General features: G+C 36.6%; 2 protein-coding genes across 2 annotated transcripts; one reads left to right on the top strand and one right to left on the bottom strand.

The window, feature by feature from the left end:
• The first annotated feature begins 269 nt into the window (after positions 1-269).
• On the top strand, positions 270-4,174 carry LOC126965318 (hydroxyacyl-coenzyme A dehydrogenase, mitochondrial-like). Its single transcript, XM_050808856.1, has 5 exons — positions 270-540; positions 1,237-1,512; positions 2,332-2,417; positions 3,097-3,311; positions 3,833-4,174. Exons 1-5 carry the CDS (start codon positions 427-429, stop codon positions 4,072-4,074), a joined length of 933 nt encoding a protein of 310 aa, XP_050664813.1. The 5' UTR covers positions 270-426; the 3' UTR covers positions 4,075-4,174.
• Positions 4,175-8,783: 4,609 nt separating this feature from the next.
• Positions 8,784-14,905, bottom strand: LOC126965330 (transcription initiation factor TFIID subunit 9). Its single transcript, XM_050808873.1, has 3 exons — positions 14,299-14,905; positions 13,388-13,604; positions 8,784-9,021 (listed from the first exon to the last, which is right to left on the bottom strand). Exons 1-3 carry the CDS (start codon positions 14,664-14,666, stop codon positions 8,902-8,904), a joined length of 705 nt encoding a protein of 234 aa, XP_050664830.1. The 5' UTR covers positions 14,667-14,905; the 3' UTR covers positions 8,784-8,901.
• Positions 14,906-15,332: the final 427 nt, after the last annotated feature.

Here is a 15,332-nt window from a genome sequence, read left to right as displayed (position 1 = left end):
GTATCTACGTCAATTTAAAAATAAAAAATTTAGTTTTCGAAATCGTGTTCTAAGTTCAATTAGGTACAATGTACATATTTCGATGAGTAGAATTTTCTGCAGATTGAATAGTTTAATAAGTTTTTAAGCATTCAGTTTTTGGTCTCGCTCGATTTGCATTGCCAATCTACTAACGTCAGTGGGATATTTTATCTATGGTACCTACAAACTTCAAGATTCAATTCTAATGACCAATGACCAATCCCATTCTTTAACTGCACGACAAGTAGGTAGTGAAAGTTAGAACTTTGAAGTTTCAGATGAAATGAACTTTGTACATAGATAACGTTTTATTTAGTTTTACTTTTTATTTCAATTTTCTTTCGGGACTGAGGTTCCTTTTATTATATTGTATTTTTTGGAATTATCGTTATAATTGGCGTTAAAATGATTCAGTTTGGAATTATCGTAAGAAACTTGTCGAGTTCATCGGCTCTTCAAAGTGCTATCAAGAATGTTACTATTATCGGTGGCGGCTTAATGGGATCTGGTATAGCTCAGGTAGGTTTAGCTTTTGTACCAAGGAATATAGCTTTTTTGTGTAATTGTGCTTTCGTATCAGTTTTAAAAGTAGAATTACCACCGTGATAGATAGGCATACCTGCAGGTATTTTGAATGGGTATATGTCGTTTAGTTTTGAATCCAATTTTGAATAAAAATATTTGAAAACGATAAATTAAATAAATAACCTGGTATTGGAAATTGAGTACTGTAGCCCATAATATCTTGCAACTTCATTACAGACTACCAATTAAAGGAATAATACCATCCTTTAAGTAAGGTTCGTGTGTTGGTATCCATGTCATATAATAGATTTTTAAACACAGTGAAGATAATTTTTTATTTTTCTTCCCAATTCTATGATAAAGTTCACATACAGCCCTAGTCCTACCTAAGGGCAAACCCTGCTTGAACGCAGAAACCATCAAAAAATAAACCAACATACACCAAGTAAGGTATCCACTATCAAACTTTTGGGAAGGTAGTTTTTTGACAGTCAGACAAATCTATACCTGGTTCAACATGCACCAGGTCTATACCTGGTCTATTTAGTTTAGACAAATATTGTGTTTATTTTGCTATAAGATTGGTAGCTAGTTGTTCTTGGCAGGATTCATACTAACTATTTTCAATGATATACTGGTTTGCATAGAGCTTTTGTGGTTAGCGGTGTAATTTAATGTTAATTTGTCCAGGTAACAGCTCAAGCGGGTCAAAATGTGACCCTAGTAGATGTTAATGCAGATGTCTTGTCCAAATCACAAAAATCAATCAACATTAACTTGGGTAAAGTAGCCAAAAAAGTGTTTAAAGAGAATCCTCAAGAAGCAGAGAAATTTGTGACAGAATCCCTGGCCCGCATCAAGACTTCAACTGATCCAGTGAGTGCCGTCCAGACAGCAGACTTGGTTGTGGAAGCTATTGTCGAAAACATTGATGTTAAGCACCAACTCTTCCAGAAACTGGATAGCGTAAGTTCTACATCAACCATCAAATAGATATTCATTTATTTTTTTATGGAATAAGGACATGAACAAGCATTTACCTGATTGGTAGTGACCACCACCAACCAGGTCTCTCTTGCAACACTAGTGTTCCTGGTCTTATAGGTAGATTATTAGATAGGTATTAGCTCTTTTTGTATTGGTACCATACTGATTTTTGAACATAGTTTTGGTCGCTTGAGGTGCAAAGGTGTAATTAGGTAGTAGAGATCAGGTCAAATAGGTCTTTGAAACACTCACTGTGATACATGCAATTGATAATGCACCATAAAGCAATGTCTCTACACCATTGAATACAAACATACACTGTTCTATAAAGCTGCAAGTAATTATTTTCACAAAGTACTAAATCGTGGACTATTTCAGTATTTATGCATTGCTCATGGTCAAATGTGGGTCAGCTTTAAGTAGTGACTCACTATTGATGAATCAAAGCCAAAAAGGACCTCAACTTTTCATACTAACAAAAGAGTAAATGCTCAGTACATCTCCATTTCAGCTGCTGTTGTTATATATTGCTAATCTTTTTCATATGAATTTGTGTTTGAGGCTATAGGGTAGATGGGTACCTAAGTTAGTACATAAGTGTCATTGTATTATTGTATGAGCAGCTTTTTCGTCTTAAACCAGTAAAGTAGTTTAGTATCGTATTGGGTGGTACATACAATCTACTAAGCTATAAAAATAATTTGGCTAAAACTTGGGCACAATTGGATGGAGTATTTTCCAATCATTTAAACACTTACCATTTATTAATTAATTAAATATAAATTATACTTTTTCCAGGCTGCACCAAGTCACACAATTTTTGCATCAAACACATCTTCACTATCAATAAATGAGATTGCATCTATAGTGAAGAGAAAGGACAAGTAAGCTAATTAATTATAGCCCATATCATATTTCTTGTTTTTCTTTCATATAGGAAACAAGATTAGTACATTAATTAATAGTTGTTGATTTTCCGTTTTCTTGGCATAACCACCCTATAAAATATTAATCGTTGTCACAACCCATTTTGGTTATTATGTAAAACTAAAACTATATCAAATAATAGAATGTATTCAATACATTGACATACAATAAACAACTAGACAATAATAATAATAAACTAATCCCAATCGCCTATTAAAAGGTCGCCAAAAATGTCCGAGTGGCGTTGTATATACGTATATTAACACAGATAACATTAAAAAATTGATTCAAATTAACACCTTGTGGAAGTAATGTCTGTTGTAGACGCTCATTATAAGTAGTAACGTGACGTCACGCGCGAGACGGATGCGAACACAAGAACATTTCGTTTTAGCAAAGTGAAATGATTATAAACATAAATTTTGTTACACATTTTTGTTAATTAAAAGAAACACATGAAATACAACACTCCATCACTTGTCACTGCGTGGCATTTTATTCAAAGCGCGGTCGAAACACAACTCACGCGTAGGCAGAGTTTTGCCTCAAACAATTTTTGAGCGTGATTGTGAATCTAGTTGTTTATTGAATGTCAGTGATTAAATATAATAGAATGTGTTTTATTTATTAATATAGATTTGGTGGCCTCCATTTCTTCAACCCAGTGCCTGTAATGAGGTTGCTGGAGGTGGTCCGTGGAGCAGAAACCTCTGAAGCCACTTATAAAACTATGATGGAATGGGGCAAGTCTATTGGCAAGACCTGCATCACATGCAAGGATACTCCAGGGTTTGTGGTGAACAGACTACTGGTACCATACATGGCTGAAGCTTTGAGATTGTTGGAGAGAGGTACTTGCTACTTATTTGTTGTAACCAAACATAACGAAATCTTATTTTAATTGAAAATAAGGGACGAGACGAGCAGGACGTTCAGCTGATGGTAATTGATACACCATGCCCATTACAAAAGCAGTGCCGCTCAGGATTATTGAAAAACACAATAATTCTGAGCGGCACTATAATTGCGCTCATCACCTTGAGATGTTAAGTCATATTTGTCCAGTAATTTCACTAGCTAATTGGCGCCCTTCAGACCGAAACACAGTTATGTTAAACATTATTGCTTCACGGCAAAAATGGGCGCTGTTGTGCTACCCATAATCTAGCCGGCATGCTTTGCAAACTCCATCTACCATTTTAAAGATGGAATGTTCAATGTAACTGCTTTTTTGTACATGCTGTTTAGTTTTCTAAGCAGAAACTTCTTTAAGCTCATTTTATCTAACATAGAGATTTATTATGTTCCATGGAAAACACATCAGTTAATATATACAATTTATAACATGGAATTGTGTATCTTAATGTTTCAGGTGATGCATCTGCCCGTGATATTGACATAGCAATGAAGCTGGGAGCAGGATATCCAATGGGACCCATCGAGTTGGCCGACTATGTGGGTCTTGATACCACCAAGTTCATCCTTGATGGTTGGCACAAAAAGTATCCTGAACAACCATTGTTTAATCCCATACCTATCTTGGACAAACATGTTGCTGAAGGGAAACTGGGTCTTAAAACTGGAGAAGGCTTTTACAAATATGAGAAGAAATAAATTTAGATTTAAGAGTAGTTTTTGATGATTGTTTATATATATTTGTATTTTATGTGATTTAATCAGAAGTTTTGTATACTGAAATATATTTTTATCGTTATTTGTTTTGTTTGTTTTAATTGCTATTTCCAAATGTCCTTAATTTTCGACAATGAACAGTTTAATTAACAACTGAAATACCATTAAGAACTTAGTTATTGAGGTTATACCTAGTCTTGCCATAAATACTGAAACATAGAATAAAAAAATTTCTATTGCAAATAGGTTTCTCATTAGCTCAAAACCCTTTACGAATGATAATAATTAGTGATTTTATAAGATTTTTTTTTACATTCATAAGTGTCATTTTCGTGAGCTACACGAATAAAGTGATTTTGATTTGATTTATTTTATTACTTTTACAGTGTGTTAGTTTAATACATAAATATAAAAAAAATTAAACGTTGAGGCCATTTATCTATAGAAGCAGGCACTCTTTCCATGGGAAAATTCTTCACTGACAATCGTAAGGATTGTTTTAGGGGCTCCAAATTATCATGGCGTTTAGAGCGAGCCGTACTCTTTAAAACTGACTATAAATCATCCAGCGGATTAAGATCGGGACTAGACGAACGGCCAGTCTTCAGCTGTGGTGAAGTCCGAAAGGTTCGTTTCCAACCAAGACTGCGTAGACCGTGCTAGGCTATAGGCTAGGTACAATTCCTATCTTTTATAATATGAGAGATCGTTCTAGGTACTCTCTTCACCTCCCGAGATAATCTTTTGCTTTCGAACAGGATTTCGTCGATTTAATTCCCTTACTGCTTTGACTACCTTTTTCGTACGAACACTACGTGGACGGTCAGATTTGTTTATGTCACAAACAGAGGAGGTCTCATTGTACCTATTAATAGCCCGGTACACAAACATTTTACTAAAACCAAGCGTATGGAGAGTTTTAAAAATTCCTCCATACTCTCTCCGTAGGTATGGCCATACCTACAGGGTGGGCCAAAAGAAGTCATCCGATGTTGTTTGGCTCTCTTTTTTTTGCTAAATGAAAAACTTCGATTCTGATTTTTGATTATGTTTATTTGAACCTTTAGAATTGCAGTGGTCAAGTCGAGAAGATGATATCGGCCAAAGGGGCGCCGTCACAATTAATTGCCAAACGGGCTCGTTTTATGGCATTTTTCATCATTTCAGCGAGAACTTCGGGCGACAGATTCTCACACTCGTGTCAAATGTTGTCCTTGAGGGCTTCCAGAGTATCCGGCTTGTTCACGATAACACGGGACTTCAAAAAACCCCACAAAAAAGTCTGAAACGGTTAAATCGGGCGATCTTGCGGGCCATCGCAAATCGCCAAAACGAGAGATGAGGCGACCCGGAAACGCCGCCTTTGGAATATCGGTTGTGGCTCGCGCAGTGTGTGCCGTTGCCCCGTCCTGTTGAAACCACATGTCTTGCAGTCCTAATTCGTCCAATTGCGGCAGAAAAAACTCGGTCAACATGGCCTTATAGCGCGTACCGTCCACTATTGTCGTTTGGCTAGCGGCGTTCTCGAAAAAATGGCCCTATGACTCCTCCAGCGTGCACAGCGCACCATGCAGTAACTTTGAGCGGGTGTAATGGCTCCTCGTGCATCACTCGTGGATTTTCGGTGCCCCTGAAGCGATAGTTTTGCGGAGGTGGAAATGAGCCTCATCGCTCATTATGATTTTGGTCGAAAAATCGTCCACTTCTTCTTCGAGATTGAGGATGGCTTGGGCGTAGGTTACGCAGGTATGGCGGTCGGCAGGCAGCAGCTGATGCACGGACTGGACTTTGTACGGGAACACGCGCAGGTCTTTGACCAAAATTCGCCTTAGGGACGTCCGGTTGATGGCGAATTGCGTGAGACGGCGTCTGGTCGATTTTTCCGGCGACTGCACGACATCCTCGGCAACTGCGGCGATATTCTCGGCAGAACGGGCGCTCCGGGGCCGCCCACTCTTGGCAACGTCTCGTGTGGTCCCATACTCTTCACGGTTGGTGGCCAAACGGCGCAGTGTTTGCGCAGTCGGTGTCAGACGGCCGAATGGTTACGCAAAAAAATAGACACAATTATTCCACGTTCTTGGGGAGTGTACTGCTCCATGGCTTGTTCACTTGTATTCTGCATCTGTCTAGTCCATAAATGTCAAAACAGATTTGACATTGGCGGCCATTTGCAAAAATGAGAGCATCTTCCAATAGGATGATTTCTTTTGGCCCACCTTGTACTTTGTGTAATGCAATCACAGCGGTTCTCTTTATCGAAAAATATTGCACAATGTACCTATTGGCGCCAAAATACAGAACAATAATACTCCTTACCGGAGCTCCAAAATGAGAAAACTCAATGAACAATCATAATGAAAATGACAGATTCCAAATTCAAATGTAATATTTTGTTTATTTTTAATTGTAACCGTATTTATGGTCAGACTAAGTATAAAAAGTAAAGTAAAAGTGGACTTTATTATTAAAAAGTCTGTTTTTTGTAGCTATAATCTACTAATAAATAAAATACTACTAACATACAGGCTCATTATTATGATCGAAATTGTTTCCAAAAATTTATATTGTACCAACTTCAAAGTATATCCTATCGAATAAAAATAAGTTATCGAATTATTCTGTATAAAGTTATGCCTGGTCATACATTACAATCAGCGAGTGAAGGCATGTGTTACTCTGCACTTTTAGTACGAAAATATACCTAATGGTGTGGGGAATGATTCGAGATAGATAGGTACCTATCAGGTCGATAAAAACAACACCTGCTATCTTATATATTGTGCCTCAGGCTTGAGTAAGTGCCCAACATGTATTTTGAAAACACTGCAAATGAAGCTTTTTCGACAGCTTGCTTGTACGTGGCAGAAAATTCCTTGAACACCGCACTTCACGTGGAACCGAGTGTCAGGACGCAACACACAAACACAAGTTCATGGCGTGTCGGCGACAGGAATCAGGTCCAACACTTCCCGTAATAAGTAGTGAGTATTCACTCACTATTTATTATTTTATTTAGAAAGGCACATAGTGATGCGGCGTCTTTACGACAGAGTACCTACTAGATCCCCGACAGTTTGAAGCCCTGCGATGCAAGCTGTGTAATGGTTCGAGCTGATACTGGTGTACACCACACCAGATATAAGACCACTCCAAGTGGCTGGACCTGACCTTTGTAGAACGCTAGAATGTGAGCCGACTTAAAGTATTTCTTACATATCCCAGGCATCCAACATATGATACACTGGCCTGCAAAAGTATCACACTGTTCAAATTAAATTTTTTTCTTAACTATAGAAGGTAGAGATTTCAGATTAAAAACGTTTTGTTGTAAATTTTATAGGCTTTAATCTTAGAAACTAAAATTATACATTTGTAACATTTTTAACTTAAAAAAGATAAAACAATGAAAATAGACATTTTTAGTTTAGTGTAAAAAAATTCAACTAAAATGTATCACATGTTATTTAATTTTTAATAACTGGTATTGCCTCCTCGAGCTCTGATTACAGCTTCGAGCCGGTTTGGCATACTGAACACTAGGTTTCGGAGCCGATATTGGGGAATATTCTCCCATTCTTCTACCAGGGCCTGCTTTAGTGCCCTGAGGGTAGGTGGTGGTCTGCGATTTCTGACTAGCCTCCCAAGCTCATCCCAGGCGTGTTCAATCGGGTTGAGATCAGGACTTCTTGATAGCCAAGCCATCACGCTGATACCGACCTTCTGAATATATACTCTTGTACGATATGAGCCGTGTGTGGCCGGGCATTATCATGCATCAGCATCGATCCATCATCCATATTTGCTAAATACGGCCCTGCATACTCATTGAGAATCTCTTGAGCATATCTTTGCCCAGTGAGGGTGCCATTTTCTATGGCTACTAGCTCTGTGCGACCTTCTGAAGATATGCCAGCCCATACATGTACACTGCCTCCACTCGCTGGTCCTCGGGGTTTCAAATTTGCTTCAGCATGTCTTCTTCTCACTGTACTGTCACTAATGTAGTCCCTCCGGGTCTGAAGTAGCTGTTGCTGGACTTCAACTGCATTTTGGTGGCGATTTCTTAAAACATTGGAAATAATATAACGATCTTCTCGGGCACTGGTACACCTGGGTCTGCCATTACAAGGTCTCCTCAGATGATGTCCAGTCTCTTCGTACCTTTGCTTTACCTTCTGGACCGTTCGTACCGTCACACCCACCATTCTTGCAGTGCGACGCATACTGATGCCTAGTTCCAGAAAAGCCATGATCCTAGCACATTCTTCAACTGAAAGAGGCATGATAAATAAATGTTATGTGCTTTTTAGCATAAATTTTTAAAACAAGACCCATCGATCTTGAAAAAAATTTAAAACAGAAAGAAAAATGTGAATGGGTAAAATTGTAATTCGGAAACGTCCACTTTGAAAAAGGAATGGTTTTGTTTTTGAAGTTTTTTTTCAGCCAATTCTTGAAAGAAGGTTACCGACTATAAAGTTTTTATGTACAAAATTAAATTCTCTTTGGAGTCCTTTTTATTTCGAAAGTATATCTTGTGAACTTAAAACGTTATCCCAATTTTAAAAGTGTGATACTTACTTTTGAAGGCCAGTGTATGTAGAAGATACAGTGTACGTACAAAGCATTGCAATATCCACCGACAACGACCTGTAAATGGTAGCAAAGCGAAATGAGACTACATAAAATTGTGTTTATATGAATGTCTTTATTGGTTTCAATGTACATTACGGTATAAAGCACAACTTTTCATATAAAATTACATAATATAATTTTTTTAACTTAATTATTTTCTATCCTAAATAATTACATATCATACTCATCATCCTCTCTTTTTCTCTTGTGTGACGTTTCATCTAGCTCCATCTTCACAGGGTTGTGATGAGATGGGCCGGCAGTTACTCGGACAGCAGGTTTTGCTACTACCTGGAAGATAACATTTTATTAGACATCTATAGCATTAGTAGTTTCATACAGAATACTCTTCAGAAAGACATACACAAGACAAAATTCCACAACATTAAAATAGAAAAATATTCCCTTATAATTTCCATTACTCAGTATCTAAACCCTTCATATAATGTAATCAATTATTCCTAACATGTATTACCAGTTTTAGTTCATGTTTTAGAGTAGGTAAGTAGGTGAAATGATTACTTGCAAAATCTGATGAAAAGAAATCTTGTAAGTCGTTAACTCTAACATGATTTTTTCGTAAATCCCTCTACATGTGCATGTAGAATATTGGTGTAGTTTCTTCGGGTAAATGTGTCTCGTACATGGACTGCGGCGGCATATTAATTGTGTTGTGTATTCCAAAACGACGACATTATCGGACGAATAAATTTTGAATTTTAACACAATTTAAATGTTTTAAGTCTTTTAAGTTTTCATATTTTACTTCCAATCATGTTTAAGGCCAATCAGGTTTAAGGCCACTCAACTTCGCCACAAGGCGTATGGTACGCATACGTTTTCATTCATTTGTGACAATTACATTTGGCGCATACCTATTTACAGACCAAATAAATCATTTAGTGTGAGTCAAGCTACTAATCAGAATTTGTTCGCAGCAGTTCGCCCTATTTTTACAAAAATATAACATCTGCGTCCCCGCTGTATGCGCCTTGGCATCAGGCGTATGACATGCGAATGTACGGCAGGCGTCATGAAACCTAACGCAGCGACGCGAAGCATTGTCTGTCCATCGCCAGTTTCAGAGTTTTGTATATAGGCAACAAACCAGCGTACAAAAAGCATTAATGAAAAATACGCGTCTATGAATCAATGCCTCCGTGGATAGTAGGACTAAATACGCTACGCAAAGCTTAATCCTAATGGGGGTTTCAATAAGAACGGGACGATGTTAAAACAGAATAAAACAAGCTGTCTTTGAGGAATAACGAAACTCTTTTTTTTTATTTAAAAGGCATATATGACGTGTGGTATAGTTAAAATGCCCGCCACGGTTTCTCACTGTGGCAGGACTCGAATCGTTAAATTTTCAATTACTTTGCCGCATCGATCAGACTGAATATGAACAATGGCCTGGGTTGTGTTAATGTTAAGTGCATCAATCGATTGCGGCTAACTAGTTTAAGAACTGCGACTTTAGTATGCCCCACAAGCAAATGTCTAGCGCGGTTAAATAGTCGATATTAGTGGCCAACTTAAGTCTCCATTACGAGAAACAACCATAACTAGCATTTAAACTCATACGTCTTTTGTCTAGCTTGTAGAGCCGTATTCTTGAAAGAATATGTCGTCAGCATTCATATCATCCAGTTAAGGCCATAAGAAGTCATTTATCATTAATCCGTAGTGATTGATATTGACAGTGATAGTCTCATCAAAGCCATCAAATACGCGGTTACACCGCTTGCCAAAAATCAACCAAACAGTAACTTTTTCTGGATGTCGTGCTACCTGTTGAGCTTCCAGTAGTTTGGTGTTGGCAATTACGAGAATTATGCTTGAACTCATGACCATTCGGCAAACTGCGCCTTGTCGCTAAATTCCCGAGGTATTTAGACTATATATTACGGCTAGCCGAGTAGGAATTGATTTTTTTACCCGTGTTAAACACTCTACTTTTCATTTCGAATATGAGGAAAATGAAACTATTTGTTTATCTAAACTATTCTTATATAATATGTAATAATATTAGTAGTACCTATTTAAAATTAATTGCCAAATTGTGACAATTTATGTCGACTTTTTGAATTTTAAATATGGAACTCACGGCGTAATTGTTGCGGCTTATTCCGCTCAAAGAAGTTTGTGCTAAGTTCACACTGGCTGTTTAGAAAGTCACATGGCCGCAGCATTTTTTTTTATTCTATTCTATTTTTAAAGTTCATTCCGGCCCTTGGGTGGGAAGTAATTTGTATGAGTTTTTCCCTCTCTGTGAAGATAAGCAACATTTTCTACCCAATAATCAGATCAAAACATAATACTTTCAGAGTACGAGAAATGAAAAAAAATTTTACTGCTAAAATTACGGTCTATTTCCAAACGTTCTCAAGCCCGGTGAGCAAATAAACGTCGTCATTTATGACCATTAACTCAAGCTATTAAGGTAGTTTGATCTTGTTAGGGTGCAGACTCAAGTCCTGACTGAAAATTTGGAAAGTTTTCAAATTGGGTTCTCCTGCACACTTGCACGGACAGTAGCTGGCGTTACTTTGACGTATGACGCTGATTTTGTATCGAACCGTATGTATCGAAATCACCAAACCTTTGGCGAACGTCTGCCGTAAAATACACAGAACGTCAGCACTAACGAATAATCATTTTGATACTAAAGGTCTATCATTAGCATTTACCGTGGAGGCATTAGTGACTGAATAATGAACAATTGATTATATAGTCTTCACCAAAACAACATGGCATGGTTACAAAAATCCAGCAGCCCTTATTGAAATATCCCTTATAATGTATGTATGATTCAATTAGAGTTTACTGATTTCCAGATGAAGTTATCTCAGATGCTCGTTACAAGTGAACTTCATTTTGGGGCATCTCGAATACTCTATCGCCATAGGTTCTCAAAGTGGGCGATAACGCCCCCTTGTGGGCGTTTGAGGGGGGGCAGTAGAAGACCCAGATAAAATAAGGGGGTATTGAGATGGCGCAGATGGGGCGTGGGTAGATTAGAAAATACAGTCTAAAAAGGCAAAAAAATACACGAAAATACTCTAGAAAAAAACATATTCTCAAAGTGGGCGGTGAGCAAAATAAGGTTGAGAAACTATGCTCTATCCAAATGAATTTCGTTTTAAGATTAAGGACCCTCGGATGCTCATTGCGAGGGGAGGCTGTTTAGAAATTCTTGGGAAAAATTAGGATAACTTAGGATAGCCATCCCATTCCACGTGAGGGCTGCTTGTACTTAATGTTTTTTATTAACGTTGACATCTAGTTGTCGTTGCGTCACTGTCACTAAAATAGCTTGATAGTTGACAGTCGCGTACTGAAGCGCGTTATCAATCCCAGGCTGTTTTTTTATCTAGATGTCTTGACGCTTGAACCAAATGTTTGTTTTTTCGCAAATGGACAGCTTTGTTTACTATTTCAATTGTCCGATCGAATTATTTTTATGTTTATTTTAATAGAAATAAAAAAATCTATCAGATGTAGATTTTATTGCCGAATAAATACAAACATACAACGGCAAACGAAAGGTCTTCCATCTCTTTCCGTCTCGCCACTCTTTCGCTCATTCTTTTGGCGAAATCTATTTATTATGTGAAATGGGCCTCAGACAAACCGGACAAATATTTTACTTAATTATTGTGTTGCTTATTGCTTCTTAGGTTTTTAAGAATCGTATAACGATTGTAATTTATTTAGATTAGTATATTTTTGTATGCTTTGTAGGTATTTAATAATTTACTATGATATAATATATTATAGTTACAATAATAAATTCTAAAACGAAAATCCCAATTTCTTGTCTTATGTCACATTCTACAAAATATAGCTCAGTTTGATGCTGAGAATAATTCCGCAATTGTTGCTCCCACACAAAATTGCTCACAGCTATGTATCTGATATATTAAAGAAAAAGAAAAAAAAAATACCAACATTAGCCATTACTAGAGACCGGATTATATGCAAAAGCATATGCAATATGCATTTAGTACCTTTTCAGCGGTAGTTGCATATTTAAAAAAAAAATATTATGCATATTTACGCTCGATCGCGCTCATCGTTCGATGCTTTTCATAGTACACCCAAACTTTGCACTCAAATTTAAATTCTGCCCAGTAAACGTAGAACACTCCTTTTCCGCTTACAAAAATTTATTAAGCAATCATAGCGAAATTTGTCTACAGAACATCGAAACACATGTCAAATTGTTTAAAAACAAATATTGGTAGAATGAACACTAAAGAAAACTTAAATCATTTGTATAATTATGGATTTCCACAAAGTAACACCTACTTCAATAAATTATCTGTCAATCTATCAATCACTGTATCTATCATCTTGTTTCATACAATTGCTTTTTTCTTAGAGAGTCTCACTAGGCTATGTATCCATACTCACTTCAACTGTAGTTAAATTTAATATTTAAGTAATTAATGTACATTATATTAAAATTTTGAAATGTAAAACAATCTTCTCCAAAATTATGCTAAATTATACATTGTTTCACATAAAGAAATAATTTCAATTACAATATTCAAATTTGTTACCTACATATTTTTTGGATCCCAATGAAGGAATGACTTATAATTTTTTTTTTGAATATCAAAGATGAAAGGTCAGTTAGATAAAAAGAACTTACTTTACTAGCCGAAGTGAACTTCAATACAGGCTTTGGTGGTACATTTCCCTTTGTCACATTAACTATAGCCCCCGGTGGTCTCTTAACAACAACATTTTGGGTTGGTGTGGGTTTTGGTGTTGTCACTGTCTTTATAGATGGAGTTGGTACTTGCGGTTTACCAGGAGGCTTCTTGGCAACTGCTTTTAGCCGATAATTACAGGCTGATAGACAGTATCTGAAATAATTTTTAAACATCATAAATATTACAGATTACAAGTGTGATTGTTTATGTAAGGAATAGATGTAGAGCTATGGATGTAATTAGTAGTAATAAAATAATTTAATACTTGTAATTGTTTCTATTCCATTACATAACATGTAAATTTTTGTGTATAGCCCTAGCTATGTTCTGGGTTGGAGGGCTTACAAATATTTTCATTTAATCTTGGATATTGAGAAGGAAAAGACGCTCCTTATGAATAGCCTTCCAGATTTCTTTTATGGTGTATGTCTTGTATATATTATAGGTGGAACTCTCATTTTTCCTGTAATATTTCTTTGGACAGCTTTGTATTTCAACCTTTTTAAAATTATTTTGAGTAGCTTTTATATTAAGTAGTTTTCTTATGAATATCCAGAGTTTGCAATTCCGAAGGTGTTAAGAGCATGGCATCTTGGCTGCCTGAGTTGGTGAAGATGTGTCCATGTCTTTTGTTTTGGACACTGCACTGCATAAAAACTTTGCCTTGAAAGAAGTTATGGTGAAGCAATGACTTACACCTGAAGTTGATTGTGTCAATATAATATTATACTGCATTTGTACTTAAGAGTTAAAAATTAAGTAACACATTTAATGTAGAAAAATTCCTCTGAGCCCCAGATTTATAGCCTCTTATCACATAACGAGCAATTTAAGTAGGTTGGCTTACCGATCAGGCGGCAATCGAAGTCCACAGTGTGGCTTTATTAATGGCAGTGGATTCACATTCTTGGCTCTGGCTATTTCCAACAACACTTCCCTCGGCGGCGGATTTGTAAATGATGAGTCTAACTGCACTTGAACGGCCATTTTCACATCGTCAACGTCTATAGTTTTCTTTTTTCCATGATTAGCATACATCCTGGCATCGTCTAGGACTGAAGTTACATATTTGTATGTAAACTCAAGTAGTTGATTTACGACCCTGGGCTCATAGTCTGTGATGCCAATTTCTTTCATTATAGACATTATTACTTGTGCATCTTTTGGTAGATGTTTTGATTGTACATTTCCTTTTGATTTATCTTTATCGGTCATTTTAACAGTGCTTACTACTTTAATTGTATGTTAATAGTTATATCTAAGGGTAGGAAAAAACTTGCTCTACTTTTACATGACAAAATCTATTTATGATATCTACAGCACTTCGAGATTGCGTCCTAATTCCGAAAAATCTTAATTCTAAATATTTATTTATTTTATATTCAACTAATTAAATAAAAAAATGTAGTATGTGCTTTACAGTATGCTCATTGCTCAAGTGTCTAAATTTTCTTTGGCTCAAAGTACCTAATAAGTATGCTCTCGTCTTATATGTCAAAATACTGTTTGGCGTTTATTTGTTGTCAAACTTCAAGTTAGTGTTGTCCACAGACCTAGTAAATACAAAGAGAAATTATTCAAAATATAGCTACACAAATGAGTGAATAACTACTTCAACCATACTTCGTTTTTACTTTTTTTATTCATAAGGAGTACATGAAATAATAAAACATAAATGCTGCCCCTAATCTCTTGCCAGAAATAGCAAAAACTGCCCCTGCGAAGCAGAGCAGTTTAGATTTCTCTAAGCTTTTTTTGGAATAAAAGAACAAACAAGCGTACGGGTCATCTAATGTGAAGTTTTCACCACTGCCCACACTCTCCTGCAACACCAGAGGAATCATAGGAGCATAGCCAGCCTTTTGGAAACAATAAAACACA

The sequence above is a fragment of the Leptidea sinapis genome, chromosome 7 (assembly GCF_905404315.1).
Source record: "Leptidea sinapis chromosome 7, ilLepSina1.1, whole genome shotgun sequence".
NCBI lineage: Eukaryota > Metazoa > Arthropoda > Insecta > Lepidoptera > Pieridae > Leptidea > Leptidea sinapis.
Note: the sequence above shows the minus strand (reverse complement) of the source record. Positions and strands in the feature narration are given on the sequence as shown.

Excerpts from the sequence above, each read along its gene's own strand:
- LOC126965330 (XM_050808873.1), bottom strand. The coding sequence starts at position 14,666 with ATGACCGATAAAGATAAATCAAAAGGAAATGTACAATCAAAACATCTA. Across the intron at positions 13,605-14,298 it reads CTTCGATTGCCGCCTGATCG|ATACTGTCTATCAGCCTGTA; the intron begins GTAAGCCAACCT and ends AAATTATTTCAG. Across the intron at positions 9,022-13,387 it reads AGTTCACTTCGGCTAGTAAA|GTAGTAGCAAAACCTGCTGT; the intron begins GTAAGTTCTTTT and ends GTTATCTTCCAG.
- LOC126965318 (XM_050808856.1), top strand. The coding sequence starts at position 427 with ATGATTCAGTTTGGAATTATCGTAAGAAACTTGTCGAGTTCATCGGCT. Across the intron at positions 541-1,236 it reads TGGGATCTGGTATAGCTCAG|GTAACAGCTCAAGCGGGTCA; the intron begins GTAGGTTTAGCT and ends TAATTTGTCCAG. Across the intron at positions 1,513-2,331 it reads TCTTCCAGAAACTGGATAGC|GCTGCACCAAGTCACACAAT; the intron begins GTAAGTTCTACA and ends TACTTTTTCCAG.